This window comes from Podarcis muralis, chromosome 15 (assembly GCF_964188315.1).
Source record: "Podarcis muralis chromosome 15, rPodMur119.hap1.1, whole genome shotgun sequence".
Classification (NCBI taxonomy): Eukaryota; Metazoa; Chordata; class Lepidosauria; order Squamata; family Lacertidae; genus Podarcis; species Podarcis muralis.
Genome location: NC_135669.1, coordinates 10,540,760 through 10,568,218, shown reverse-complemented (window position 1 = coordinate 10,568,218; position 27,459 = coordinate 10,540,760). Strand labels below are relative to the sequence as shown.

The following is a 27,459-nucleotide window of genomic DNA, read 5'->3' as shown; positions in this document are numbered from 1 at the left end:
TCATGAAGAATTTGTGGGTTGTTTTTAGTACAGTGGTACCTCAGGTTAAGTACTTAATTTGTTCTGGAGGTCTGTTCTTAACCTGAAACTGTTCTTAACCTGAAGCACCACTTTATCTAATAGGGCCTCCCTCTGCCACCGCTAGGGATCACCGTTAGGGATGCGGGTGGCGCTGTGGGTAAAAGCCTCAGCGCCTAGGACTTGCCGATCGAAAGGTCGGCGGTTCGAATCCCCGCGGCGGGGTGCGCTCCCATTGCTCGGTCCCAGCGCCTGCCAACCTAGCAGTTCGAAAGCACCCCTAAGTGCAAGTAGATAAATAGGTACCGCTTTATAGCGGGAAGGTAAACAGCGTTTCCGTGTGCGGCTCTGGCTCACCAGAGCAGCGATGTCACGCTGGCCACGTGACCCGGAAGTGTCTCTGGACAGCGCTGGCCCCCGGCCTCTTAAGTGAGATGGGCGCACAACCCTAGAGTCTGTCAAGACTGGCCCGTACGGGCAGGGGTACCTTTACCTTTACTGCCACCGCACGATTTCTGTTCTCATCCTGAAGCAAAGTTCTTAACCCAAGGTAATATTTCTGGGTTAGCGGAGTCTGTAACCTGAAGCATATGTAACCTGAGGTACCACTGTAACTGCAAAGACCAGGATCCATAGCACCATGAAAGTAGAGTGTGAAAACACACTTCCAGGGAATAACTGCCAAGCCCCAGACTGTAATTTATTCTGAATTATTGGTTTGAGGCAAGGGGGCCAACTTGAATAAACTATTGTGGGTGTCCAGGTAAGCCCTGCCCCACATAATTGATCACAAGATGCAGTGCACACAGACACCCTTTGAATGACAATGACCATCAACTTTGGGGGCCCACCAACCCCCTCAAATATTTTATTGGGGTGGATGAATGGACCTTGGCCCCTAGGAGTTGTCTCCTAGGGTCTGAGGGATATTGTGTGTTCCTGGACAACAAATGCATCACCGGTGCTATGGGCAAAGAACTACCTGATGTTTTGATAATGTTCGTAACTGGATGAGAAACCCATGTTGAAGGTCATTGCAGGCTGCAGAGAAGGTCCACCATTTACAAAAATGCAAGGCTAAAGAAGAAGGGGGCCTTACTCTAAAACAATACCCACTGGATTATATAAGATAATGGACCTGGCATTATAGTAACTGGCATAAATTTGGCAAGCCCTGGAACAGAGGGCAGATGAGATTCTCAGTGGTTACCTGATCTGCACATGGGAGCCCTGGGAGCTGAGCTGAGTCATCAACCAATTGGCCTCTTGCATCTTTCTTTTTTTCTTTTGCATGGACTGCGAAGACAAGAAAGTGCGGAAGGGCAAAGGTCTCTGGGGAGCTGATGATAGCAAGTGAGGAGCTGCTAATGGGTTTAAAGGAGGCAGAACATCCAGAATCTTCAAGGTACCTTAATGCTGGCCACAATACTTCTGAAGCATCACTACTGATGGAACAAGTAGAAATTCAGCTGGTCATTTTTATGTCCTTATCTATTTGTTTAGTGCGGGATGCGGGTGGCACTGTGGGTTAAACCACAGAGCCTAGGACTTGCCAATCAGAAGGTCAGCGGTTCGAATCCCCGCAATGGGGTGAGCTCCTGTTGCTCGGTCCCTGCTCCTGCCAACCTAGCAGTTCGAAAGCACGTCAAAGTGCAAGTAGATAAATAGGTACCACTCCGGCGGGAAGGTAAACTGCATTTCCATGCACTGCTCTGGTTCACCAGAAGCGGCTTAGTCATGCAGGCCACATGACCGGAAGCTGTACGCTGACTCCCTCGGCCAATAAAGCGAGATGAGCGCTGCAACCCCAGAGTCGGCCACAACTGGACCTAATGGTCAGGGGTCCCTTTACTTATTTGTTTAGTAATTTTTATCACACTCAGCATTAATTCCTCCTATATCTCTAGAGACAGGGTCAGGAAGACTGGCAACTCAGTTCCATAACAACTGTTCTTAACCCCCGCATTTATATTTTTGGCATGTTTGTATGCATTCCTTCCCCTAGCACTCCAGAACTTTTCATGAGACATCAGTAGACTGGATAGCTAAATCTTTTAGGCCCTAGGATACACAGCTACCTGGCCCAGGTGATGCCATGTGATCCACTGTGCAGTCTCCATGCTTGTTAATATGTTGTTCTGCAGACTCCAGGAGTGCCCTGCCCCGCCCCATCAAATGCAAGGCACAATTTGATTAGCAATGCCCATCAACTTTGGGGTGGCCAAAGGGACCTGGGCTTCTAGGAGTTGGTGCCTATGCTGAGAAAGTTGATCTTTTGTGAATTTTGATACAAACCAACCTGATCCACACCTCTTGAATGAATCTGCAGTTTAGAACCGTTCGTCTTTTGGATTTTGTACACCTCAGAATTTTATGAGGCAGTTCAAGCTAAAAAAAGAAAAGTATCAATTGCTTTTAGCAATGAGTACTTTGGGGTAAAGGGACGCGGGTGGCGCTGTGGGTAAAACCTCAGTGCCTAGGACTTGCCGATCGCATGGTCGGCGGTTCGAATCCCCGCGGTGGGGTGCACTCCCGTCGTTCGGTCCCAGCGCCTGCCAACCTAGCAGTTCGAAAGCACCCCCGGGTGCAAGTAGATAAATAGGGACCGCTTACCAGCGGGAAGGTAAACGGCGTTCCGTGTGCTGCGCTGGCTCGCCAGATGCAGCTTGTCACGCTGGCCACGTGACCCGGAAGTGTCTTTGGACAGCGCTGGCTCCCGGCCTCTAGAGTGAGATGAGCGCACAACCCTAGAGTCTGGCAAGACTGGCCCGTACGGGCAGGGGTACCTTTACCTTTTACTTTGGGGTAAATTATATTTAGAAATGAATTATCCTATGAGAAAATATGTTCAAAGGTATGTATTTAAATGCAGCTTTTCATGTTGTTGTTTTTTTAAATATTATTGCAGATTAATGTAAAAATGAGAAGTTAACTGAAGAAATGTGAAAGTGGTATGGCCTGGGAAAATTGATCTGACTATCCCCACTAGACTCCAATTCTACCCCTTACCTGTAAAAAGCTCCATTTTAAACAATTGATATTCAGCTGTTTTAGTCTTTAGTGACTTCACCATCTTATTCATAACACTCTCCTGGTACTTAGTCTCCTCTGCAGATTCTGAGCCTTTCTGATAGGCAAGATTAATGCTCCCCTTTGCTCAGCTAGACTCAGTAGGTGGGGGAAATGGCCTTTGCTTCAGATGCCTTTCAAGTTTCTCTTGCCATCTGACATTCCAGCAGATTGTTGAACTTCTTCCCCCTGTGCTGTTCTCCTCCATCTCCTAGTTTCTCTTCATTTACTCTGGAAATCAACTGATACAGATTTCTGAATTCCAATTTCAACCCAGCTCCCTTTTAGTTAGGAGGAGACCTGGGTACATTTTCTTATACTCCTTTCCCACAATCACTGGGAGATAGTAAGCAGCCATATACCAGGTGAGGTTACTGGTTCATCAATTGTCTGTTCTGGCTGGCAGTAACTCTCCAGCATCTCAGGCAGAGAAGAGTCTTTCATATCACCTGGTACCCAACCTGAGATTCCAGGAAACTTCTGCATAAAAAGCAGATGCTCTATTCCTGAGCTTTCATCAGGACCTGTTTTGACCATTGCCACAAACACTAGGGAACATCTTGAAGTTGTTGCAATCTCATGGTATGCCCTTGTACCAAATCAGGCCGTCTTGTCGAAAGTTGTTCCCGAGACAGTGAAATTTACCGGGTAGTGGAAATTCATAAGGCACAAGAAAAGGTTGCATCATTGGGGGGGGGGGGGGATTGTTTATAGAAAAGACAAGAGGCGACATGATGACATTTATAAAGTTATTCATGCCATGGAGAAAGTTGACAGAGCCTTTTTCTCTCTCTCTCCTCTCATAGCACTAGAACTCATGGGCATACAACTGAATGTTGGAAGATTCAGTACAAGTACATCTTCATGTAGCGCTTAGCTGTGCTATGGAACTTGCCCAGGAGACAGTGATGACCGCCAACTTGGATGCCTTTAAAAGATGATTAGCAAATCCATGGCGGAGGCGGCTATCAATGGCTAACAGCAACAATGGCTTTCCTCCACCGCTGCAGTTGGGAGGCTGCAATGCTTCTGAATACAGTGATACCTCAGGTTAAGTACGTAATTCGTTTCGGAGGTCTGTGAGAACAGAACTCGTGATCCAGTGGCGCAGCAGCAGCAGGAGGCCCCATTAGCTAAAGTGGTGCTTCAGGTCAAGACCAGTTTCAGGTTGTTCTTAACCTGAAGCACCACTTTAGCTAATGGGGCCTCCTGCTGCCGCCGCGCCGCTAGAGCAAGAGTTCTGTTCTCATCCTGAAGCAAAGTTCTTAACCTGAAGCACTATTTCTGGGTTAGCGGAGTCAGTAACCTGAAGTGTATGTAACCCGAGGTACCACTGTACCAGTTGCTGGAAACCACGAGAGGGGAAGAGTGCTCTTGTGCTCAAATTCTGCTTGCTGGTTTCCCACAGGCACCTGGTTGGCCACTGAGAACAGGATGCTGGGCGAGATGAGCCATTGGCCTGATCCTGCAGGCTCTTGCGTTCTCATGTTCCCTGGTTTGCAAGGCAGAATGGCTCTCTCTCACGTGCATACAGACCACATAGGAAGATGTCCTACACCATCTCAAGATATTTGCTCACCAAGCCGTGTGCTAAAGTTAAAGGTAAAGGTACCCCTGCCCTATGGGCCAGTCTTGACAGACTCTAGGGTTGTGCGCCCATCTCACTCAAGAGGCCGGGGGCCAGCACTGTCCGGAGACACTTCTGGGTCACGTGGCCAGCGTGACATCACTGCTCTGGCGAGCCAGAGCCGCACACGGAAACGCCGTTTACCTTCCCGCTGGTAAGCAGTCCCTATTTATCTACTTGCACCCGGGGGTGCTTTCGAACTGCTAGGTTGGCAGGCGCTGGGACCGAGCAACGGGAGCGCACCCCGCCGCGGGGATTCGAACCGCCGACCTTTCGATCGGCAAGCCCTAGGCGCTGAGGCTTTTACCCACAGCGCCACCCGGGTCCCTAAGCCATGTGCTACCTGCTATTAAGTGGACATGGCTCTCTAGCAACAGGTGATGGGGGCCTCTTTTAATTGGGAGACGGGTGGAATTGTACTTTCAAAACATGTTGCCCTGCCAGGATAGTAAGAAACAGCCCTGACTGCTAAGCATCACCTTCACAATTCTTCTTCTTATCCTATGTTTTAAAAACAGTTCTAAGAGAACTTTCTTTCTCCTGGGCAGATCTAGGAGCCTAACTAATCAGTAGCAGCTTTATTGCTTGGAATGGCCAGGATAAGAGTCTAAGGTTCTAAGCTGTTCCCATGGGTAAAAGAGTGTTAATCAGGGCCTGCTGGATGTTGCTGAACTCGTGTCTGCTGCAGTTGATAAGAGGACCACTGGCTCCCCAGCCTTGGTGCAAGAGGTACCTCAGGTCTCGCTTGAAGAGGGTGAAGTTCCTCATATCAGTTTTGGAAAGGGATATTTCTTCTTTCTGGTTGCACCCTTGCGATATTTACACTGGCGTTCTCTGAAGACCCTCCAGATCTTGCTGGACTCCAACTCCCATCAGCCCCAGCCAGAATGACCAATGGCCAAGGATGCTGGGAACTGGAGTCCAACATCTGGCAGACTTCCACTTGGAGAAGGCTACTTTTTACTCATTTATCCCTTATTGTTATTTTGGTCAACTTTGTTACTTATAAAGCAGCACTCTATGCACTGGCAGCTAAGAAGATCAGGAGGAACTAGACAAAATAGCGGTCATCTGCAAAGGGGATTCAGATATTTAATTTGGCACATCTTACCTGAGAATCTTCTGCTATTCTATTCTATTTAATGCGACAAATAATTTTAGTAGCTGTGACTGTGGTTTTATTGTATGTCTGCGCCCGATGATTTTTATGGTTATTGTTGTTTTTTTGTTTTTGTTCTCCTTCTGAATGATGCCATGGCCTATGGCTAGTGCAATAAAAAATTTAATTGGAATTGGAATTATTTCGGTTTCTGACCTAGCTCTAAAATTGTCTCCCCCCATTCTCCTCTGCAGAGTTATATGTGTGCAATGTCATATTTAGGGGCTCCCACAATCCTCTCTGCCGGTCAACTTTTAAACTGATAGGTTGTCTCCATCCATGCAGATTATCACAGCTATGTTCTAATTACAAGCGCTGCTCCCAATCACTGTGTCTTCTAGGACGTCTCTGCTGATTGTAAGCTAGATAGCTTGGACAGTTAAGCTGGAAAGGGAAAAAGGGCACCCTCATGAAGCTCCCCAAGTTCTGAGCAAGGACCTACTGTTTCCCCACATTCACCCTTGATGTTGCAATAGGTACATTTTAAAACCAACAGCACACAAACTATTTGGTGAGCCCCACCAAAAAGAATCCTTTAATATATAGCAATAATGAAACAAGATACACAAAACTCAACAGAGCTGTAAGCACTTGGACACAGGGACTCCCTGGCTCAGGAAACCCGGCCACAAACAATGGTTTGATTCTTCCACAGGTAAGGTAACCTTTGGGACCTCTTTGATACCATCCCAAATGCAACCTAAACTGAAGTGGGCTCCTGAGTGGGATGGAGGGGGAATGGCAGGTCAACACACACACTGGTTTTTTTTGGGTGGGTGGGTAGGGACTGACTTCGCTGCACTTATTTCTGGGGCTCGGGATTAAAATGAGTTAATTCTCAGCATCCAGATCCTACTTTGGTGGGACGCACACATGTCAGATGCAAGGGCCGGACCCCAGCTATGGCTAAATGCATCAAGTCTCTGAATAGTGCACACAGCCCCATGTGGAATGGTCTATATTACAATCTAGGAAGCTTATGCACATTTATACAGAGGACTTTTGCCCCAAGGCTGGGAAGCCCTGGAGACTATACAACAGAGTGATGCGGCTTGCTTTTAAATAGTTCCTCCCCTCCCTTCCCCATTTTCCTCCCACCCTCACTTTTGTTTCCTTTAGTGTTTCTACATTATTTACATTGTTGTGCTTGTAGACGGATCCATTGACAGATGGAGGCAAGTCTGTCAGGTGGTGTCCTGGGAACTGTCTTTTTTTCTTTCCACCAGAGACGCGTTTCCTTGCTGCTGTAGTCCACGGGGAGAAGCAATGGGGGGGGGGGGAGGGAAAAAGTTTTCCAGCTCAAGTTCTTGTGGGTCTGTTGGGCAGGAACGGAGCATGGGGAGCATGGACAGTTTCTGATCCCGATTCATTTGGGCACATCTATGAGGCTAGGAGCCGTAAAAGAGAAAAACCGCTGCCATGCCCCATCCGAGGAGTTTGGGCAAGCGGAGCTGGCTCCTGTGGACCTCCAGGTTCAAGAACATGCAAGACAAGCAAGCTCCATCTTCTTCCAGACACCGTCACTCTCTGTCCTTTCTTACTGGAGCTTGTGGCTTAAGAATGCTCGGGAAATGTATAAACAAGGAGGAGCCAGTTTCATCCTACAGTGTCACATGTTACAGGTGGACCTGCGTACCCCAAAACTAAGATCCAGAATGATGTGCCCAAGGAGGGGAAGGTTATTGACTGTGCTAACATTTCAGGGGAAACCCTGTGGCTCCATTTCCTCCTTCCCTGGCTGTGGGTTTTCTAGGCTGTCTCGGGGGGCAGATCAGCTGAACTGCTACAGCTGCCATGTGGATAACCTTGCCGTGGCGTGAGCATCTTGTTAACAACTAAGTCGTCAAGGAACAGCGCCCCCTCCCCAACTCTCCTTTGGGCATGAAGGGTTCCTAGTATGGCTAAAGCAAGTTGCTCTACTGTCCACTGGAGCCCTTCTGGAGGGTAGAGACAATTCTGACAAAACTGGATTACTGCCTGGCCCAAGTTTCTCTGGCTGCCTTAGTACGGTTCTGACTCGCTGGCAGGTTTCTGTGGGCACTGCCACTTTACCAAGGCAATGCCCCTCTCTCGATGGGAGCCTGGGAAGCTATGGGATGCATTATGTGAGTGTCGATGTGTGTGTGTGTGTGTGTGTGCTTGTGTATGTGGTGTGCAGGTGTGTGTAGGTGGTGTTTGGAGCTTGGTGACTGTGTTCCTTAAAGGGTGACTTCAGTTGTTCTCAAACAAAGAAAGCAGGTCATCGTTGCTGTTATTGGGGAGATCAGGGGGTCCTAAGTAGGACAGCAGCTCATCTGGGTTCGTCAGCTCAGGAAGAAGCTGAAGGCGAAACAGAAAGAACAGGGTTAACTCGTCATCACCTCTTCCGCCTCCCCTCCTGAAATTTCTTCATGGGCTTCCCTGGTTGGGTGACCATTGATCCTGAGCAAACTTCTTGTCACTCCCTGTGATCATGCTCATCCAGCTCCACCACCCTCATCCTGCTCCCTCAAACGACTCCACCAATTTCCCCTTGTTGCCCCATATGCATGGAACTGCCTCCTGGAACGTTGCCATGCAACCACCTCCCTTATTTTCTTCAATTCCTCCCCAAAACATGCCTTTTTCGGGAAGTCTTTTGGATGGTTCCTCTGGCCCTTACTGAAAACAAAAGCCAAATACGTGTAGCTGAAGTTGTCGCTATTCTTTTCCTGTCTATCCAGGCCTCCATTTCCGCCCTGCCACTGTTGTTTCCCTGTCTCTATTTTTAGATTGTAAGCCCCCTGGGGCAGGGATTTGTCATCTCTGTCCTTTATAAAGTTCCACGTGGGCAGATGGCTCTATATAAGTAAGCAAGGGCTAACTTCTACGCTTTTGAGCTGAACGGCAGTGCAATGAGTATCCAGAGTAGGACCTGGACTTGAGAATCAAAAACACGCCCAGAAGATTCTTCAGGGGAGAGAGGATAGGTGAAGCTCTTACAACATGCAAGGAGGCGTTCTGCATGATGCACCATGGAAATATTTTTCGATCACTCACAGAATGAAGGTTCCCTCCTAAAAGTCAAGTCAAGGTCTGATCGTTTGAAGGGATACACTCTCTTTCCTTGATTAAAGCATTTCCCCATGAATTCCGGGACCAGGGCACAGAAAATTGGTCATCTGTGAGTTCCAGTGACTGATACTCAGAGACCTACTGCCTCTGATGCCAGAGGTACTACACAGCCATCATGGCTGATAGTGATCTGAAATCCTGGAGATTTGCTGCTGGCCAGTGTTGACGATAGATGGACTAAAGATGGGGCTCAGTACTGGGCAGCTTCCTATGCTCCATATAGGAATCAAAGGGAGTGCTGCACCTTGACTGCAAACAAAGTAGGCATGAGGCAGAGGAAGATGAATTAAGCCACCTGCCTGAAGGGAGCTGAGCGCCACCAGGGAAGCTACGCACCAAAAACGGACCAGCAAACCAAGAGCCAAGCTAGGAACAAGGCCCAGGGCCAAGGAGTTCCACCAGCTGCAGTTGATGCAACTAGCTGAACAAGGCGGAAGGAGCCATGTCTGCCTCCTTCCTTCCCCAAAGGACTGACAGAACCAGCTGCCTTGTCTCCAGTGGGTTTAGCGTCCCAGTTCTTAGATTCCCTGAATAGCCTGACAGTGAAATGCTCAATCCTCAAGCAAGACCCAAAAAATAGAAAAGGGGGTGGAAAACCAAGATAGCAACTCTAGCAGGGGTGGGGAGCAACCTTTTACTGTCTGAGGGCCACATGCCAGGGGTGGGCAGGGCCTGAGCTCTGATAACGGCTCAGGACCACAATACCTCAAGGACCGCCTCTTTCCATATGAACCTACTTGGACCCTGAGATCATCCTTTGAGGCCCTCCTTCGTGTGCCTCCTCCTTGAGAGGTCCGGAGGGTGGCAGCACGAGAACGGGCCTTCTCTGCAATGGCTCCCCATCTGTGGGATGCTCTCCCCAGGGAAATTCATAATACACCTTTAGGTGCCAGGCAAAAGCGTTCCTTTTTAACAAGGCCTTTGGTTGATTTTAATGACATCCTAAGCCCTTTTATAATAATAATAATATCTTTATTGTCATTGCCCCCTCTCGGGGACAACGAAATTACTTAAATTACTTACTTTTAAAATGTAGGATGTTTTTTGGGAGGGAAGGGGTTATTGGGTTGTCGTTTTTATTTTGATTATATATTTTGTCCCCTTCGTGGATCACTGCCTTGTTGTGGCGAAGGGGCGTGAATAACTCCGAGAAACTATGAGCTATGCGGCGCAGGGCCACCCAAGATGGACAGGTCATAGCCGAGAGTTTAGACTAAATGTGATCCACCTGGAGAAGGAACTGGCAAACCATTCCACTATTTTGACAAGAAACTCCATGGACATAAAAAAGGAGTAGCTTTGAGAAGAAAGTGAGAGTTTCCAAGGCATGCTCTGGTTCATGGGGTTACGGAGAGTCGGACACAACTAAACAACAACAACAAATCTATTTTGTGGTTTTATATTTTGATTTTGTTCTGTTAACCGCCCTGAGACCTCTGGGTATAGGGCGGTATATTAATGATGATGATGATGATGATGATGATGATGATAATAATAATAATAATAATGCCTCTTGCTTTTCTGCACGGAATATGGAGGGGGGGAGGGAGGGTGTGCTTGCAAACTAGACTATGTCAGAAAGACAACCTCTTCATTTGTTGCTCTGCTCACTTCTGCCTCAGGCCCTGCCCTCCGCTAACAGGTGGTGCTCAAAAGATTGCCCAGGAGCAGCCCCCTGAGCCAGACAAAACATTCCCCTCTCCTGCATTACGGCTTTGAAACTGGGGCCACCTGGTGCCGAGAGGAGCAGCAAGGCGGGAGACAAGTGAGACCTTCTCAAGCGATGGAAGGGTTTGCGTGGGGGGTGGGCAGTGTAAGGCTACTTACATCCAGGGACGGCTCAGAGCCTTCTCCAGGTCCCTGTGGACCTCCCATCCCAGGCCCGGGGTTGAAGGCGAGATCTCCTGCGTGCGCCTGGCCCCCGGAGGCTGGCTGTCCCATGGGCTGCCGCGACTGGGGCGGGGGAGGGTTCCGATGGTGGAGCTGCTGTCCTTGCTGGCTGCCAAGGTTGGGGTTGTTGAGCCCCTGCTGCATAGGGTTGTGGGAAGTCTCCATCCTGCTAGACGGGGGCATCTGCAAGTGCAATAGAGGAAAGTGGAACGCTGAGAAACGCACAGTGGCAGAGGTGCCGTTTGGGGCAGGGCTGCAAGCACATCTTACATTTTGTACCCCACCAGCTGCCGCACCTCCATCTCTGGGTATGTTGGTTGGCAGTTTTGTACATTGGAAAGAAATGGCAATAGTAAAGTCACAGGTGTTTGCATATGCTATGGTACTAGGGTAAAGGTAAAGGGAACCCTGACCATTAGGTCCAGTCCTGGCCGACTCTGGGGTGGAGGCGCTCATCTCGCTTTATTGGCTGAGGGAGCCGGTGTACAGCTTCCGGGTCATGTGGCCAGCATGACTAAGCCGCTTCTGGCGAACCAGAGCAGCGCACGGAAATGCTGTTTACCTTCCCACCAGAGCGGTACCTATTTATCTACTTGCACTTTGACGTGCTTTCGAACTGCTAGGGGGGCAGGAGCAGGGACCAAGTAAAGGGAGCTCACCCCGTTGTGGGGATTCGAACCGCCGACCTTCTGATCGGCAAGTCCTAGGCTCTGTGGTTTAACCTACATCGCCACCCGCATCCCCGCTATGGTACTACACAGCAGGAATTTGGGGTGGGGAACTGTGGCCCCCCCAGATGTTGTTGGAACTGAACTCCCATCAGCCTGGCCAGCAATCGGAGATCATGGGATTTATACTGCAACAAGCATATGGCAGGTACCCCCAAACTCGGCCCTCCAGATGTTTTGGGACTACAACTCCCATCATCCCTAGCTAACAGGGCTAGTGGTCAGGGATGGTGGGAATTGTAGTCCCGAAACATCTGGAGGGCTGAGTTTGGGGGTGCCTGGTATATGGAGAACCTTCGTTTTCCCAGCCCAGGGCTATAAGGAGAAAACACATCAATGGCTAAGTAAGCTCAACAATGCCCCCTGGTGGCTATAGAGGGAACCCCAACAAATACCGGCCGCCACTTCTCATTTGCTACTGTGGGCAAAAACATCAGCCCAATGCCTGATTGTCACAGGAGAGCGAAAATCAATGGCTTTATGTTTGGATCTCCTGCAAAATGATGCTCTCTGTCCCCAGGGCCATTTCTACAGCTCTTATTTCAAAGGCACTGCCTCTAAAAGGAGTGGGCAGCCTTTGGCTCTCCAGGTGTTCCTGAACTATAATTCCCATCAGCCCTGGCAAGCCCAGCTGATGGCCAGAGATGTTGGGAGTTCAGTAAAATCTGAAACTGCACTCTGAACTCCTCCAAAACCCAGCAGCAAGATTGTTCTATGTCAGGGTGGGAAACAAATCTTGCAGGTTGTTTCAGTACAGTGGTGCCCCGCAAGACGAATGCCTTGCAAGACGAAAAACCCGCTAGACGAAAGGGTTTTCCGTTTCGGAGGCGCTTCGCAAGACGAATTTCCCTATGGGCTTCCCTATGAGTCTCGCCATTTCCCCCCCGCTCCCCCCCCTTTTTTCAAAGCCGCTAAGCCGTTAATAGCCTTTTAACAGCTTAGCCGCTAAGCCTTTAATAGCCGCTAAATCGCTAATCCGCTTAGCCGCTAATGGGGTTGCTTCGCAAGATGAAAAAACCGCTAGACGAAGAGAATCGCAGAACGGATTCTTTTCGTCTTGCGAGGCACCACTGTATATCCAAGAACTGTACAGCAGCTGCAGGAACTGAGCAATGGCAGATTCAGGGCTCCCAAATTTCAGCAGCGATCTGGGCAATGCAAAAATTTGGAGCCCCCTGCCTCTCACGCTCCGTTCTAGAGCATTGTTGTGGTGCTGCCCCCCCCCCCAGTGCAGCAGAATGGGTTGTGCTACCCTAAAACTGCCTCTGAGCTGCGATCCCGGAAGGAACAGTTGGTGCGGAATCAGCCCCGTCCTCCTCCTCCTTGGCCCGCCTCCCATTCCACCCGGAGAGAAGATCTGTGCTGACCTGTCCAGGGATGGAGGGAGCAGGTGGCTTTTCGGGAGTCAGCATACTGCTGGGAATGTCAGACTGGTATGAGATGGGGGGAGGTCCTTGGTTGAATTCATTTAATGTCGGGGTGCCGGGGTTCACAGTAGGGAAGGAGTCAGGAAAAGTCCCAGGACCAGAAAAGCTTGAACCTGTTGAGAGAGGGAAGCAAAATCCAAATCAGTGGGGGGGGGGGAGGAGCAAAAGGGCGAATCAGGACACAGAGATGGTTCTCCTTATGCACAGTTCCCAAAGGTGGAAGAGGGGCTCTGGACAGGAATGTGAGCAAGAACCAGACGTGTGAGGTGGGACTCTGCACCCCTCTTTAAAACTTAGTGCTAGGTAGAGAATTCCTTTGGGGATTGGTTAGTACTTATACAAAGAGCTTAGTATTTGGGTGCATCAGAAATGCAAAAATAATGAGTTCTATCCAATGGTAGTTCTAGGCTGTGCGCACACCATATATTTAAAGTGGTGGGGGGCTTTAAGAGAGAGCACCGAAGAATCCTGGGGACTATAACTTACGGTCTGCTGTGAAGAAGTTGCTTAGCACTTTGTGGACAGAATCCCTTGGATCCTTTCTGACTTGGACACTATAATTGATACACGTCCTGTGGGTGTAACTTTGGCCTCTGAATGTCCATTGTTAATGGATATTTTTCAATTTTTACAGCCTGAGGATGTGGACAGGATCCTTGGGCATGTGCAAGCTACCACACGTGTGCTGTTTTTGTTGTAATTACAGTGGTACCTCAGGGTTACATAAACTTCAGGTTACAGACTCGCAGCGGCGGTGCGGTGGCAGTGGGAGGCCCCATTAGCTAAAGTGGTGCTTCAGGTTAAGAACAGTTTCAGGTTAAGAACGGACCTCCGGAACGAATTACCGTAAGTTCTTAACCCGAGGTACCACTGTATTTTATGTTTTGAACAGATTTTATGCATATATGTAGTTTTAATTCTATCAGCATTTAATTTCTTTTAAATGATTGCCTTTTTCTATATTTTTAGCAATTTTTATCTGTAAACTGCCTTGAAAATGGTGGGATATAAATATAATAATACAGTGGTACCTCGGGTTATGAACTTAATTCGTTCTGGAGCTCCATTCTTAATCTGAAACTGTACTTAACCTGAGGTACCACTTTAGCTAATGGGGCCTCCTGCTGCCGTCACATGATTTCTGTTCTCATCCTGAAGCAAAGTTCTTAACCTGAGGTACTATTTCTGGGTTAGTGGAGTCTGTAACCAGAAGCATCTGTAACCCAAGGTACCACTGTAATGATAATATTGTCGTCATCACCATCATCAACCTCAACAACAACAAGTCACAGAGCTACACTTCCCAGCACCCTTAACAAACTACAGTTCTCAGGGTTCAGGGGAGGGGAGAGATATGCTTTAAATGTACAATGTGTAGGCACATTCAAATTAATGACCCTAAATTAGTCATGTTCATTCTGTTCTGTGCACCATCTCTTTTCTCTTTCCGCCTAACTCAGCCCTCAGCGCCCATTCCCTGCTAGAACTGCGTCCACGTATGTGTAACTGGAAGAAGCCACAAAGTTCCCCCGCTGTTAACCACTCTGCCTCCCCTTCTGTCCCCTTTCTCTCCTTTTATCCAGCGTCAAATCTTAGCCTGTAAGCTCCTTGGGGCAGGGACCTGACCCACTTGTGCTCTGTAAAACACCGCGCAAACCAACGACGTTATATAAAATAAACGCAAAAATAAACAATACGGAAGCTTACAAGGACGAAACGATCCAGTAACAGCACTTTATGTACAAAGGTTTGGATTTCTGGTGACAAAGTGGAGACGTAAGTATTGATCAGGGGCGGAGGAAATGTACCCAGGGGCTGCAAAAAGACCCATTAGCTGGACTAGGGAGTCTGTACTGCTGGAAAGCAGGACTCCCTTGGAGGAGGAAGACTGCATCCTTGCAGAACGAACGCTTGCCTCCCATGCTAGGCCTGCTCAGAGAGGCTCCCTCAGGCATGGCTACCTTCAGTGCAGTCATTCCAATGGGTCTACTCTGAGATGCAGCCCAGTGTCCTTTCCCTAGTCCACAGAGAGGTCTCTCTGCCCCAGACGCAGACTCACTTTGGCTGGTGTAGTCGCTGCCGCTGGCCGGCGGGGGCTGCAGGGGCCCAAAGGGCGAGGGTCCCGGTCCCAGGGCGGCAATCATCTCCATGACGTTGGGCATCACCATGTGGGTGGGGCTCATGGTGCGGCAGCGCTTCAGCACAGGCCCGTCCTGCTCCTCCTTGATGTGGATGTCGGGCTTGATGGGCACCGGCTTCCAGCTGCACGTCGGGTCAATGGTGATCTCCTCATATTCGGAGCTGGGCAGGGAGGCAACGGGAAGGATGGTCAGAGGGTCTTTCTGGCTCAGCCCCTGGCATCTCTGGGCAGGGCTGGGAACAAGCCCCGCCTGGAACTTTGGAGATATGCCCCCTGCAAGCGTGGAGGCTACCGAGCTAAGTGGGTGAATGCCTTAAAAATAAAGGGACCCCTGACCATTAGGTCCATTTGTGGCCGACTCTGGGGTTGCGGCGCTCATCTCGCTTTACTGGCCGAGGGAGCCGGCATACAGCTTCCGGGTCATGTGGCCAGCATGACTAAGCCGCTTCTGGCGAACCAGAGCAGCGCACGGAAACGCCGTTTACCTTCCCGCCAGAGCAGTACCTATTTATCTACTTGCACTTTGACATGCTTTCGAACTGCTAGGTTGGCAGGAGCTGGGACTGAGCAACGGGAGCTCACCCCGTCACGGGGATTCGAACCGCCGACCTTCTGATCGGCAAGTCCTAGGCTCTGTGGTTTAACCCACAGTGCCACCCACGTCCCTTTTGGGTGAATGCCTTGGCAAGGTGTAAACAGCACACTATGTTTCTACGCCTGCAGAAGTTGTGCCCCCACACAAGGCTGCCTGGATTCAGGGCCCTTTGTGAGCCGGCACACAACAGTAGGCTTGCACAGCTTCACGGCCATTTCTAGCACAGCAAGGAAGAGGTGGATTAAGTGTGTGCCCTTGGAACAACCTCAAGAGGGCTGAGAGCTGAGCCATCTCACAGCCCTGTCTTAAGACAAGAGGCTGGAGGCCCAACACTGGACGATGTGTGTTTACAGAATTTCAGACACTGCTCATTGGAAATTAAGCGCCCACATGCAGCCCTGAAAACGGAGTGCTTTCAACTCTATTTCAAACCTTGTCAGGCTCAGAACGGCCCCTAGAGAATCGAAAACCTGAGGCTGACAGGATGTCCATGGCTGCCATCTCAGCACAGGACCCCACGGAAATACAAGCCCCTTTTTTAGAACTTCCCAGCCTGCTGGCACATGACCAGGACTCCCCCCCCTTTTTTTTGGCTCAAAGATTTGTCCTTGGCAGTGTAAGTAAAGGGGAGGGGGGAATGATGCAGTGAATTATACACCAAGGCCGGAACATCACTGCCTCAGTGCCCAGCAGGTTTGATCTGGTTCCTTCTTGTTTATGTAAAGCAATGCTGTCTTTTTTATTTTTCTTCCCGGCAGTGAAAATTGGGAGCACGAGGCCCTCAAATGGCAGAAGGGAAGTTTTGCATGTTGGCTGGTCTGGCTCTGTATTCTGGGACAAGGAAGGCTCAATTGTGACACCTGGTGCAGCTGCTAATGAGACAGCAGAATCTCTGGGGCCGAGAAGGAAGCGAGAAGCACAATCGGCATTCAGGGAAGGGATGGGGGTCACTGGGGAGAGGGATATAAAGCTGCCTGGGTATGAATTCCCTAAACCAGAGGTGCAGAACTTCAGGTGTTGCAGGACCACAACTCCCACCATCCCTGACCACTGGCCAAGCTGGCTGGGGCTGATGGGAGTTGGAGTCCACAATATATGGGCGCTCATTCTTGCCCTAAACCCTGATGCCCTGGAGAGGGTGTTGGACTCCCATCCATCAGCCCCACTCAGCACAGCCGATGGCAGTGGGTGGTGGGTGTTGCAGTCTAGCAACAGCTGAAGAATACAAAGTTGTGTGCCTAAATAAATAAATGAACAGAGGGGAAAGATGAAAACAAAACACCACAAGGCGCTAGAATTTTAGCCTACTAGACTCAAGATACTGTGTTATTGCGTAGCAAAGAGAAGATGCTACAATGAATATGCATTTCTGTATACAATCTGTTTTCTGGCTGTAATCTCACTCACTGCCACAACCACCTTGTGAGCATCCCTGTATATCTCAGGTTAGGCAGAGACAGCCTGCTCAGAGCTGCAGCTCAGTGGTAGAGCATCTGCTCTGGACACAGAAGGTCCCATGTTCAACCCCTGGCATCTCCAAGTAGGGCTGGGAGAAACTCCTGTCTGGAACCCTGGACAGCTACTGCCGGTCAGTGTAGACAACGCTGAGCTAGGTGGACCAATGGTCAGACTTGGGTACAAGACAGGAACTAGATGCAAGATCAGCAAAGTGGGGCGAATGGCAAAGCCTTGTCAGTCGTGGCTCCAACAGTAAGGTAAAGGGTAAAGGGACCCCTGACCATTAGGTCCACTCGTGGCCGACTCTGGGGTTGTGACGCTCATCTTGCTTTATTGGCTGAGGGAGCCGGCGTACAGCTTCCGGGTTATGTGGCCAGCACGACTAAACCGCTTCTGGCGAACCAGAGCAGCACACGGAAACGCCGTTTACCTTCCCGCCGGAGCGGTACCTATTTATCTACTTGCACTTTGACGTGCTTTTGAACTGCTAGGTGGGCAGGAGCAGGGACCGAGCAACAGGAGCTCACCCCATCGCGGGGATTCGAACCGCCGACCTTCTGATCGGCAAGCCCTAGGCTCTGTGGTTTAGACCACAGCGCCACCCGCGTCCCACCCGCTCCAACAGTAAGCAGGGATAATTTAGAAATCATAGCAGTGCCATCATGGTATAGCAGTTAGAATGCTGAACCCAGACCTGGGAGACCAGGGTTCGAATCGCCACTCAGCCCTGAAGCTCACTGGACAACCTTGAGCCAGTCCCCATCTCTTAGCCTATCCTACCTCACAGGGTTGTCGTGAAAGGAAAGGGGAGGAGACCCATGTACACCTTGAGCAACTTGGAGAAAAGGGATATAAATGTTGTAATAATAATAATATAATAAAAAAATAGTGCAGAAACCATTGCATTTTTTTTTATCTGCTCATGGTGAACCTTTATGACTGCTTGATATTCTGAAAGTCTGAGCTCCCTCGGGTTCTGTGCTTGCAATATTAGAGCTGACTGGCTTTTTGTTTTTCATTGTGTGCGTCTTGTGTTGCCTTCGAGGGCTGTGTAATCGTGCCTCGTTACTGCAAGCTGCCTGAGAGCGTGGGATATAAACGGAATAAATGAAACTCTGTGGAGGATGTCAGGCTGAGGACAGCGGCTGTCCAGTGACTCAGCCGGGGTTCAGGATTTGAACCAGACCAGCCAATCCCCAAGCTCTGCCTCTCGGAAAGCTTTCTGGCTCGTATAAATTTCGGGGGTAGTGGTGCTGGAGTTGGGGCTTGTCAGGCCCAGTGATGCAGTTCCATCATTTTAGACTCTGGACTTGCCAGTTTTATTGGGGAGCCTCTTTAAGAGGTAAATATACATTTACTTCAGAATGAGGAGAATGACTCTTTTCGAAGTTGGGGTCACTCACTTTGCTAAGGCCATAGACTTTTGCCTCAGAGTCCTACCTGAATGACCCCTCTCTGTTCAGGCCTGTACCTTGACCCAGAATACATATTTGCTTCAAAATTTCCACAATTTTCTGAAGGCAACCCTGTATCAGGAAATTTTTTATGTTTAATGTTTTACAATTTTTTTTATGTGCTGTAAGCCACCCAGAGTGTGCTGTAAGCCACATCATCATCATCATCATCATCATCATCATCATATTCCTTCACAACAACCCAGGAAAGCAGAGGCAACAGCTGTTCTTGTAGTTTGCTTAACTGGCTGAGCACGGAATTCAACCCAGACCTCTCCTGTCCTCGTCTGACAAGACGCCACATTGGACTGGCACTCTCTTCCAAAATGGGTATCTGCTGACTGCCTCTTCTGTTTCCAAAACCTCTGGTCTCAGTGATGAGCGAGTTTATCCAGGGCAGAGGTGGGGAAGCTGTGGCCCTCTAGATATGGATGAACTTCCATCAGTCCCAGTCAATGGTCAGGGGTGATGGGAGTTGTAGCGCAGCAATATATGGATGGCCACAGGTTTCCCCATCCTTGATCTAAGGCCTTTCCCTGCCTGAATTCTCATTCCGTTTCTATCCCAACACAGTAGGTTTTGTCTAACCATGACAAAATCACAAAGGAAGGGGTAATCGGCTGGGGAGGGGTCTGGCTCCAGCACTTGGCTGCCCTCAGGTGGTGAAAAGCCCATACTATTATAATTATAGGCCCTATTTTGGGCGTACCTGTCCTTGTGGTTTGAAATGGGGTGAAAATCTTGCACGTATTATTACACAGTGTGCTTTGCACGACATGCTGAAGGAAGAATATCTGGGTCGGATTTTAAGGAAATACACAAGGAGACTGTAATCTATCTGCTGTGTGGAAAGCATAGACACACAACTGCAAAGGCCACACATTTCCCACTTAAATTACTTGATGCTAGGGATTTTGGGGCAGGGTAGTCAGAATCTTAAATTTGTCTCTGTTTTTTAAACATTAAATTTTATTTTGGTTTGTGTAACTTTTATTTCTGCTAACTCATCTTATATGGATATGCGGTTCCTTTCGGTTTGACTTTTTTTTTTTTTTTTTTGCTTTGCATATGGTCTGAAGTCTAAATACAAGCACACAAATCTAGATCTGATGGTAGCTGTTCACTTTTTTTGAACGGACACTTACTTTTGAATGTAGATTAGGATCCCCAACATGTACTGATCCACTTCGAGTCCCTCCAACAGGGCTGTTTTACTGAGAACAAAGCAAAGAACACAATAGTTAGCAGTAATAGCGGTGGTAGCAACAAACACTGCTCAGAGAAGTGTAAAGGTTGGGGGCTTGCAATATGCTTCTGACTACATATACTGAGGGACGCGGGTGGCGCTGTGGGTTAAACCACAGAGCCTAGGGCTTGCCAATCAGAAGGTTGGCGATTCGAATCCTCGCAACGGGGTGAGCTCCCATTGCTCAGTCCCTGCTCCTGCCAACCTAGCAGTTCGAAAGTGCAAGTAGACAAATAGGTACTGCTCCAGCAGGAAGGTAAACGGTGTTTCTGTGCACTGCTCTGGTTCACCAGAAGTGGCTTAGTCATGCTGGCCACATGACCCAGAAGCTGTACGCCGGCTCCCTCGGCCAATAAAGCGAGATGAGCACCGCAACCCCAGAGCAGGCCATGACTGGACCTAATGGTCAGGGGTCCCTTTACCATTTTTACATATACTGAAGAGGGGGCTTGCGATTGTTCAGGCGTCACTAGACTACAACTCCCATCATCCCTGACTATTGACCATTCTGGCTGATGCTTATGGGAATTGGGAGCCCAACATCTGCAGGGCCACAGGTTCCTTGTCTCTGACACACACACATACAGATTCTCAACCGCTTCTTTCCCCTTCTCCAAGTCCCACACAAGTCCCCATGGTTTGTTCACTATTACTGAAGTTTAGCAGACGTTTGGCACAAGAAATAGACAGGGCAGAGAGAGGGAGCCATCTTGCCAGAGTTGCACAGCAGGTCAGTAGCACTGTCAGGTACTATAGTCAACAGGGGAGAGCTATTGCCTTCATGCCCTGCCTGTGGGTTTCTAAGAAGCATCTGATTGGCCGCTATGGGAAACAGGATGCTGGGGTTTGAGTGGCTAGTCTGATCCAGGAGGGTTCTTCCTGAGTGCTTATACTGCTTTGCTGACTGCATTCTTGCATTTCATAGATGCCACCCGCTCCTGCGAAGGTCAGGGGCCCCACCCACAAATACTCACTTGCAAACAGGACACCTCCACGTCCCCCTTTCACAGTTCAGCTGCAGATAGGACTCCAGGTCAAAGCACTGGGCAAAAGACAGGGAATTTGGTTGGGAAGAAGATGTAGATTTCCCCAAGAGGGGGCAGCAATTTACGGTTGTATCCAATGTTAGCCACACTCAGGCTGCACGCGCGCACGCGCGCACACACACACACACACACTGCAACCCCTGCTCCCAAGGATCCTTAGAACTGTAGTTTGCCCCTCGCGGAGCCACAATTTCTAGCAAAATAAATAACAACAACAATTTATTTCTACCCTGCCCATCTGGTTGGGTTTCCCCAGCCACTCTGGCCGGCTCCCAACAAAATATTAAAAACATGATCAAACATTAAAAACTTCCCTAAACAGGTTTGCCTTCAGATGTCTTCTAAAAGTCAGGTAGTTTTTTATTTCCTTGACATCTGAAGGGAGGGCATTCCACAGGGTGGGCGAGTGCCACTACCGAGAAGGTCCTCTGCCTGGTTAACAAACTAGTTCCCAGGATTCTGTGCCAAGTGCTGAATGTGCTTTAAATGTGTGCCAGCATCCCTCAGAGTAGACCCACTGAAATTAATTGGCATGGCAAGGTTAGGTCCATTCATTTTATTGGGTCTGCTCTCAGCAGAAGTTAGCAGGACACAACCCCTGGTCTTGGAGTGACAGCAGCCGAAGAAAACCTCCTCCCCACTCTAGATGTCTAAAAATGGCCTGACATTGTACGAGGCAGTTCAGCTGCTGCCTAGATGGGAGATCACATGGGCAAGGGGGCAGAGGCCACTCTGCAAACTTTGGAGGGGCAGCGGGAGATAACAGTGCCGTTGGTGGGGCTCAATTCTATGAGGCTGCAGTGATGCAGCAGAATGGGAAGGATGGCTGTATGACCAGAGACTCACCTGTATGTGCCTGCAATCATGACCCCGGGCAGGAAGCTGGATTCTCCGAAAAGTAATGGGGCACTTCAGAGACACCTTGATGGCCGTTTGCTCCACTCCATCTTCCCCATTTGGACCTGGAGTTCCAGGGATTGTGCCGCTGCTGAAGTTTCGCTTTACTAAGGATCGGGAAGGAAAAGGGACGTTGTTACAAACAGCGGGGCTCTTTGGCCTCCAACACAAAATTCATAGGCAGGAGAGCGCACAGTTGAACTATGTTCACTGTTAGAATTCCTGCTCCATGACTGCAGTCATGGGATTTTTGTCTATCACATGACGGTGTATGTTTTGACTCTACAGAGTGGGAAGTGATGGAGACAGGATGTTTGTGTTACTGTGTTCCGTGAAGTGGGACTATTGTCCTTTGTTCTTTCTCTTTGCTGCCTGATGCTAGAGAGAGAGGGAGCCATGTTGCAGTGCTCCGTGTGTGTTTATATGTAAATAAGGTAGATTAGCCAAAATGCTGAGTTGCTGAGGTCTGTTACGCAACCTGCGAAGACTCTGCGGATCCCTAAGTGTGCCGGCGGCCGCTGTGATGTTTGGGCTGAAGAAAGCTTTTGAAGCTCCCGAACGATCGACCAGGAGGGAGAGAACATGCCAGTCGGACATGTATCTCTGCCAGGGTCCTACTCGAGTGTAGGACGAGCTCCTGACATTCGCTACCACGAAATGTAGTGATGGGTGGCAAACTACACAGTTTTAAAAGGAGCATAGACAAATTCAGGGAGGGATAAGGCTACAAATGACTACCAGCCATGATTCTCTCCAGTCAGGCCCACATCTGATGGCTGGAGTGGGAGACCCCAGTTGGCTGTGAAGCGCAGGGCGTTCTTGGCATGACAGTGTAAGCCCAGCAGGACCCCTTGGCCAGCGTAGCTTTCCAAGGCCCAGTAAATATGTACCAGGTCGCTCCCTTTTCTGCCACTCAGGCCTGCCTCCAGTATTAAGTAAGCCTCTGAATGCCAGTTTGCTGGGAAGCACAAGCAGGGAGAGTGCTGTTGCACTCCTGCCTTAACGTGTGGGCATCTGCTTGGCCACTGCGCAAAGAGGATGCTGCGCTGGATGGGAGTTTACCCAGATCCAGCAGGTTCTCCTTATGCTCTTTGAGCGCATAACTCACTTTTGGTGATGCAGTGCTCCGCTGGCAGAAGCCGTTTTTTTATCAAGCCTTGCAAAACAGACCTCACGGAGGGCCTGTGGACCAGCTGCAGGACGAAGAGGTGAGACTGGGAAGAAAGGAGGAGAAAAGAGGTTAGCGGCTGTGTCTCGGGAGATTCCATGAACAAAGTGAATAGGAAAGAGAAGGTCTCGCCCCCTTCTCAAAAGATCAGAGCAACAAATCCACAGAGGCTGCATGTCTCTGACTAGCAGCTGCTGAGGAGCAACCCTGGGACAGGGTGACCTATGACCGTCCTATCCTGCTTGTGAGCTTCAGGGCTCTGCATCGCCACCTGCCGCTCCTGCACAGATGTGCTATGTGCAAAATGCACCATTGAGGCCACATACAAACACTGAAAGCACTACTGTACCTAAGCCCGTCGCTTCCCCCAAAGAATGCCAATAACTGTAGTATGTTAAGCGGACCAAGCACTTTTAAGAGACTCTTATTGTCTTCCCCCAGCAGCACTACAATTCCCAGAGTGGTTAGACAATCAATCCCTCTTCTCAGGGAACTCTGGGAATTGTAGCTCTGTGAAGGGAACAGGGGTCTCCTTAGGACTCTCATCACCCTTTACATACTACAGTTCCCAGGATGCTTGGAGGGGAAGCCACGACTGTTTAAAGAGGTATAGTGGCCTTAACTGAGAGCATCTGGCTAATTCTTATACAAGGCCTCCGTATATTTACACGGCCATGGGGATATTCAAAGTATTTAGCGGATCCCTGCAATGAATTTGAAGGGGATACGCCACAGAGAAGGCAGTTGTAGGGTGTTCTCCTGGGTAAACACATGCAACTCAACAGTGGGCTCCAGGCAGCTGTGGGAACAAGAGATCCCCTGGTGGGGGGGGGGGCGTCGGGGAGAGAAGGAATCCAAGAGGCAACTTACACAGCAGCAAGCAGTGACGGTGATCTGGATGGTGTTCCTGCCCGGCTGGCACACCTGCTTTAGGTAGAGCGGCTTGTGTGATGTCTTGTTGTCTCCCCGCTCAATGGTCAGGGGCGTGGCGTTCACGCTGACCTGCACTGAGGCTGGCCAGTTGGTGTTCATCTGCCGGTCCTCGTGGTGGTAACATTTGAACTGCAGCTCCAAGTCAGGCCTGGGGAAAGCAAATGAAACGCCTTTCGGAAAAACAGCAACGAAAAGCTGATTCCTTGGGAAGCCCACCAGCGACGCATGCAAGACCCTGCGAAGGGGTGGAGGGTCAGATGTGGCCCTCCAATCTTCTCTATCTGGCCCTCAGAACTCCACTCAGGCCATGCACTCACTCTTTAGGCTGCCCCTGCTCTGCATCTTATGCATGGGGTATGTCCTTGAAATCTGATGATGCCTCTTGCATTGATAATGCCTCCTGGGTGGAAGGGTGTGTGAGTGAGCCTTCTGTGCAAATGTAAAATTTGCATGTGTTGCTCCGCTCATTTTTGCCGCTGCCCCACTCACCAGTGGCATATAAAGCCCCCAAGGGAACATCCCCACCCCTTCTGAAGACCATAGCTCATTGCAGGAACATATGAAACTGTCTTATAGCAAGTTGGACCACTGGCTTCAAGTATTGCTCCATCTGGACACAGGTCCTTCCCTGTGGAAATGCTGGGGATTGAACCCTTATTGATGCAAAGCATCCCTGTGCTACGGATTTAGGGCTGACGGGGATAAAGCAAGAATCTCTCAAGACACAGAAGGTCTGGCATGTTTCTGTTTTAAGCTATTCTCCTTGGGAACGCCAGAGAACTTCTCTCTGTAGGAAGGGGACAGAGAGAAGTTCTTCAGAGCCAAGGGGCCAAATTATTATGATTGTTAGTTTGAAACAGTAACCACCCTTCACCATAAGGTCCCAAAGCAATTTAAAAATACAATATTAAAATCAGTTTAAAACAAATGACGACTGTGGTGGTCAGTTGTTGAAGACTGGGGTAAAGAGATGCATCTTCAGCATAGGATGGGAACTACGTAATGAAGGTACCCGGTGCACCTCTGTGGCGAAGGGAATTCCACAACTGAAAGGCTGATGAGATAATAATCTACCTCTACGTGGGAAAGTGGGGCTTTTGATCCTCCAAGTGCCTCACGCAGGCAGTCTGTGGCCAGTTCGGCCCATCAGAGTTGTAACCTGCAGTAGTTACTGTTGTGATACAACACAACAGATGCCACTCAAAATTAAACACGGAGCTGCAGCCAAAATGGGAGTATGCAATCCCTGGTTGATACTGGAAGTCTGATGCTAGTCAAACAATGGCTAGGAAAGACCTCAGAAATGAGCATCTCAGAAGCCTTCGTTGAGTGTTCAATGCAGATCTCTTTCTGGATAGAGATGTGAAAGCCCTCTTCCCTTATCTGCCTTTTTCCCAACTGAGAAAATCATTTCTTGCGGACACACCCCGCCTCATTTTTCTCCGGATTCCCCCCTTCTTTTCTCCCCTCTTAGATTTTCAGTTCTGTCTCTGACAAGTTGGGAATGTTGGGAACACAGGAAGATACTTTAGATACAAAGTCAGACCACTGACCCATTGAGCTCAGTCCTGTCTGCACTGGCTGGCTGGCAACTCTCCAGGCTTTTGGACAGTGCCATCTCAATATCCGGGGATGCTGGGGAATGAACCTGGGACCTTCTGCATGTAAAGCAGTGCTCTGCCACTGAGCTATGGACCTTTGCCCAGTTAAAACTGAGGATCGGTTTTGGAACTTACTGCCAGACCTATTTTGGAGGTTTAGAACAGATGGTGAACTTGCTACCTTCCACCCCTTGCAAAGAACAAAAAACAGTCAATTAAACAACCCACTGTTTCTTTTAAAAGTGTGGTGAATGACTGCCCAGAATTTATGATGTAAGACTTTCAGACTACCTGTGTTCCAGGTAAGTGTGCAACTGAGTACCTGGATGGTCTAGTGCGGGGGTGGGGAACCTTTGGCCCTTCAGATGCTGTTGGACTCAAACTCCCATGATCCATCAGCACTGAACACTGGGGGTTGGAGTCTGACAACATCTGGAGGGCCAAAGGCCCCACAGGCCTGATACAGTGAAATAGGGGGCTCTCTGGTCTTAAGGAGCTGAAGAGGTCCAAGGAACAAGGAAGACCTTTCTGGGTCACAGCCAGTTCCTCTCCTTGTTCCTGTGCAGACTCTGAAGCACGGATGCTCTCTCTGTTCCCAACAGAGCATTCCTGGTGACCCCGGTGGGAGGAAATGAGCTCCTCTGCGGGAAGCACAACAGCAACAGGGGGGGGGGGAAGGAGGAGGACAGTTCTCTCACCTGAGCATCAGAGTCTTGTAAACCGAGTCCCTGAGCTGGAAGACGTGGTTGCTGACAGCCAAGTTGTGCTGGAGGCGGAAGGGCTCCAACACTACCCCGTCCCGCACGGGGAAGGTCAAGCGCAGCTCGTCGCAAGGGTTTCCTGGCAGGGCGAGATGAGAGAGAGGGTTGGCGGTGGGCTGTTGGCGCAAGGCAACGGGCACCGTGAGGTAGCGCAGGGGCACCAGGGCCGGTGCGGAGGCCAGCTTGACCCGGCAGCCGGGGATGCCGTAAGGGACGGCGTGCGCCTGGGGGCAAAGCAAATGCCTGGCAGGTGGGATGAGGACGCAGGTGGCGCAGAGAAGAGGCCTGGTCGCCGCTCCTTCTGTGGCTCCAGGGGCCTCGTCACCCTTCCCCTCCCCCACGACCCTGCACTTTCCAAGCATTTGGGGGGGAGCAGGAACTCCTTGCTCTCCTTTCCACCCCACCCCAGACTGTACCCACTGCATATTAATGAGGTCCGCAGGCGCCCTTCCCCCACATGGGGGCCAAGCACCCAACTGCCACTTCTGAACTGCCGTGGAATCCTCTAACCACCGAAATTCTGCTGTTTCCCCCGAATCTGCTGGCTAAATCTGGAGCAGAATCAAGTGAGAAAGCTTGCCCTGGACTTAATCACTTTGGGCTATGGGACCGGGGGCGCGGGGCGCGGGGGGTGCAGCAAGGGGAAGGTAAAGGGGAAGGAATCATATTTTTAATGCTATTCCATGAAAAAGACCACTCCACTTCAAAAAGTAAACAACATGTTGAGAAGGCTGGGGTTGAACCTCTCTCACTGACATGCATTTTCTATATACAGGGAGGTGTGTGTGGGTTGTTGTTTTGTGTGTGTGTGTTTAATGCTTTCTTTTTTAAAAAAAATTTTTTTTAGTTTTACATAACAAATTTAAATCCAAACATTAAATGTCCACATCACCTGAATCCTTCGTGCTTAATATTTTCAACCCCTCCCAACATGCTGTGTGAAGTCCTGCCATCAAGAGAAGGTTTACCATGCGATTCTGCTAAATGCACAAACTGAATCCTGGTTGAGTCAAAAAACCCCGCCTCCTTGTGTGCATGTGTGAACTCAGTTCTCCTTACTTAGCCAATTCAGCCCCACCATTCATGGGGAACCCAAGGTTTCCAGAAGTACAAGAAACCTTCAGGGAGGAGGAACCTTCAGGGAGGAAC

At 49.6% G+C, this 27,459-nt stretch overlaps 1 protein-coding gene and 1 long non-coding RNA gene across 2 annotated transcripts in view; one reads left to right on the top strand and one right to left on the bottom strand.

The window, feature by feature from the left end:
- Positions 1-4,240, top strand: part of LOC144325665 (uncharacterized) — a 32,852-nt gene extending 28,612 nt beyond the window's left edge. Inside the window, exons 3-4 of the long non-coding RNA XR_013390880.1 lie at positions 1,323-1,423; positions 3,894-4,240. This is a non-coding gene — a long non-coding RNA (uncharacterized LOC144325665). The remainder of the gene's footprint in view (positions 1-1,322; positions 1,424-3,893) is intronic.
- Positions 4,241-6,380: 2,140 nt separating this feature from the next.
- The window catches only part of ZMIZ2 (zinc finger MIZ-type containing 2), a 110,375-nt gene continuing 89,296 nt past the window's right edge, over positions 6,381-27,459 (bottom strand). The window contains exons 10-19 of the mRNA XM_028708856.2: positions 26,248-26,389; positions 23,886-24,096; positions 22,956-23,061; positions 21,797-21,954; positions 20,879-20,946; positions 19,804-19,872; positions 15,071-15,312; positions 12,952-13,124; positions 10,794-11,039; positions 6,381-8,192 (exon numbers count right to left, since the gene is read on the bottom strand). Coding sequence (XP_028564689.2) covers positions 8,085-8,192; positions 10,794-11,039; positions 12,952-13,124; positions 15,071-15,312; positions 19,804-19,872; positions 20,879-20,946; positions 21,797-21,954; positions 22,956-23,061; positions 23,886-24,096; positions 26,248-26,389 — 1,523 coding nt within the window. The 3' untranslated portion in view covers positions 6,381-8,084. The remainder of the gene's footprint in view (positions 8,193-10,793; positions 11,040-12,951; positions 13,125-15,070; positions 15,313-19,803; positions 19,873-20,878; positions 20,947-21,796; positions 21,955-22,955; positions 23,062-23,885; positions 24,097-26,247; positions 26,390-27,459) is intronic.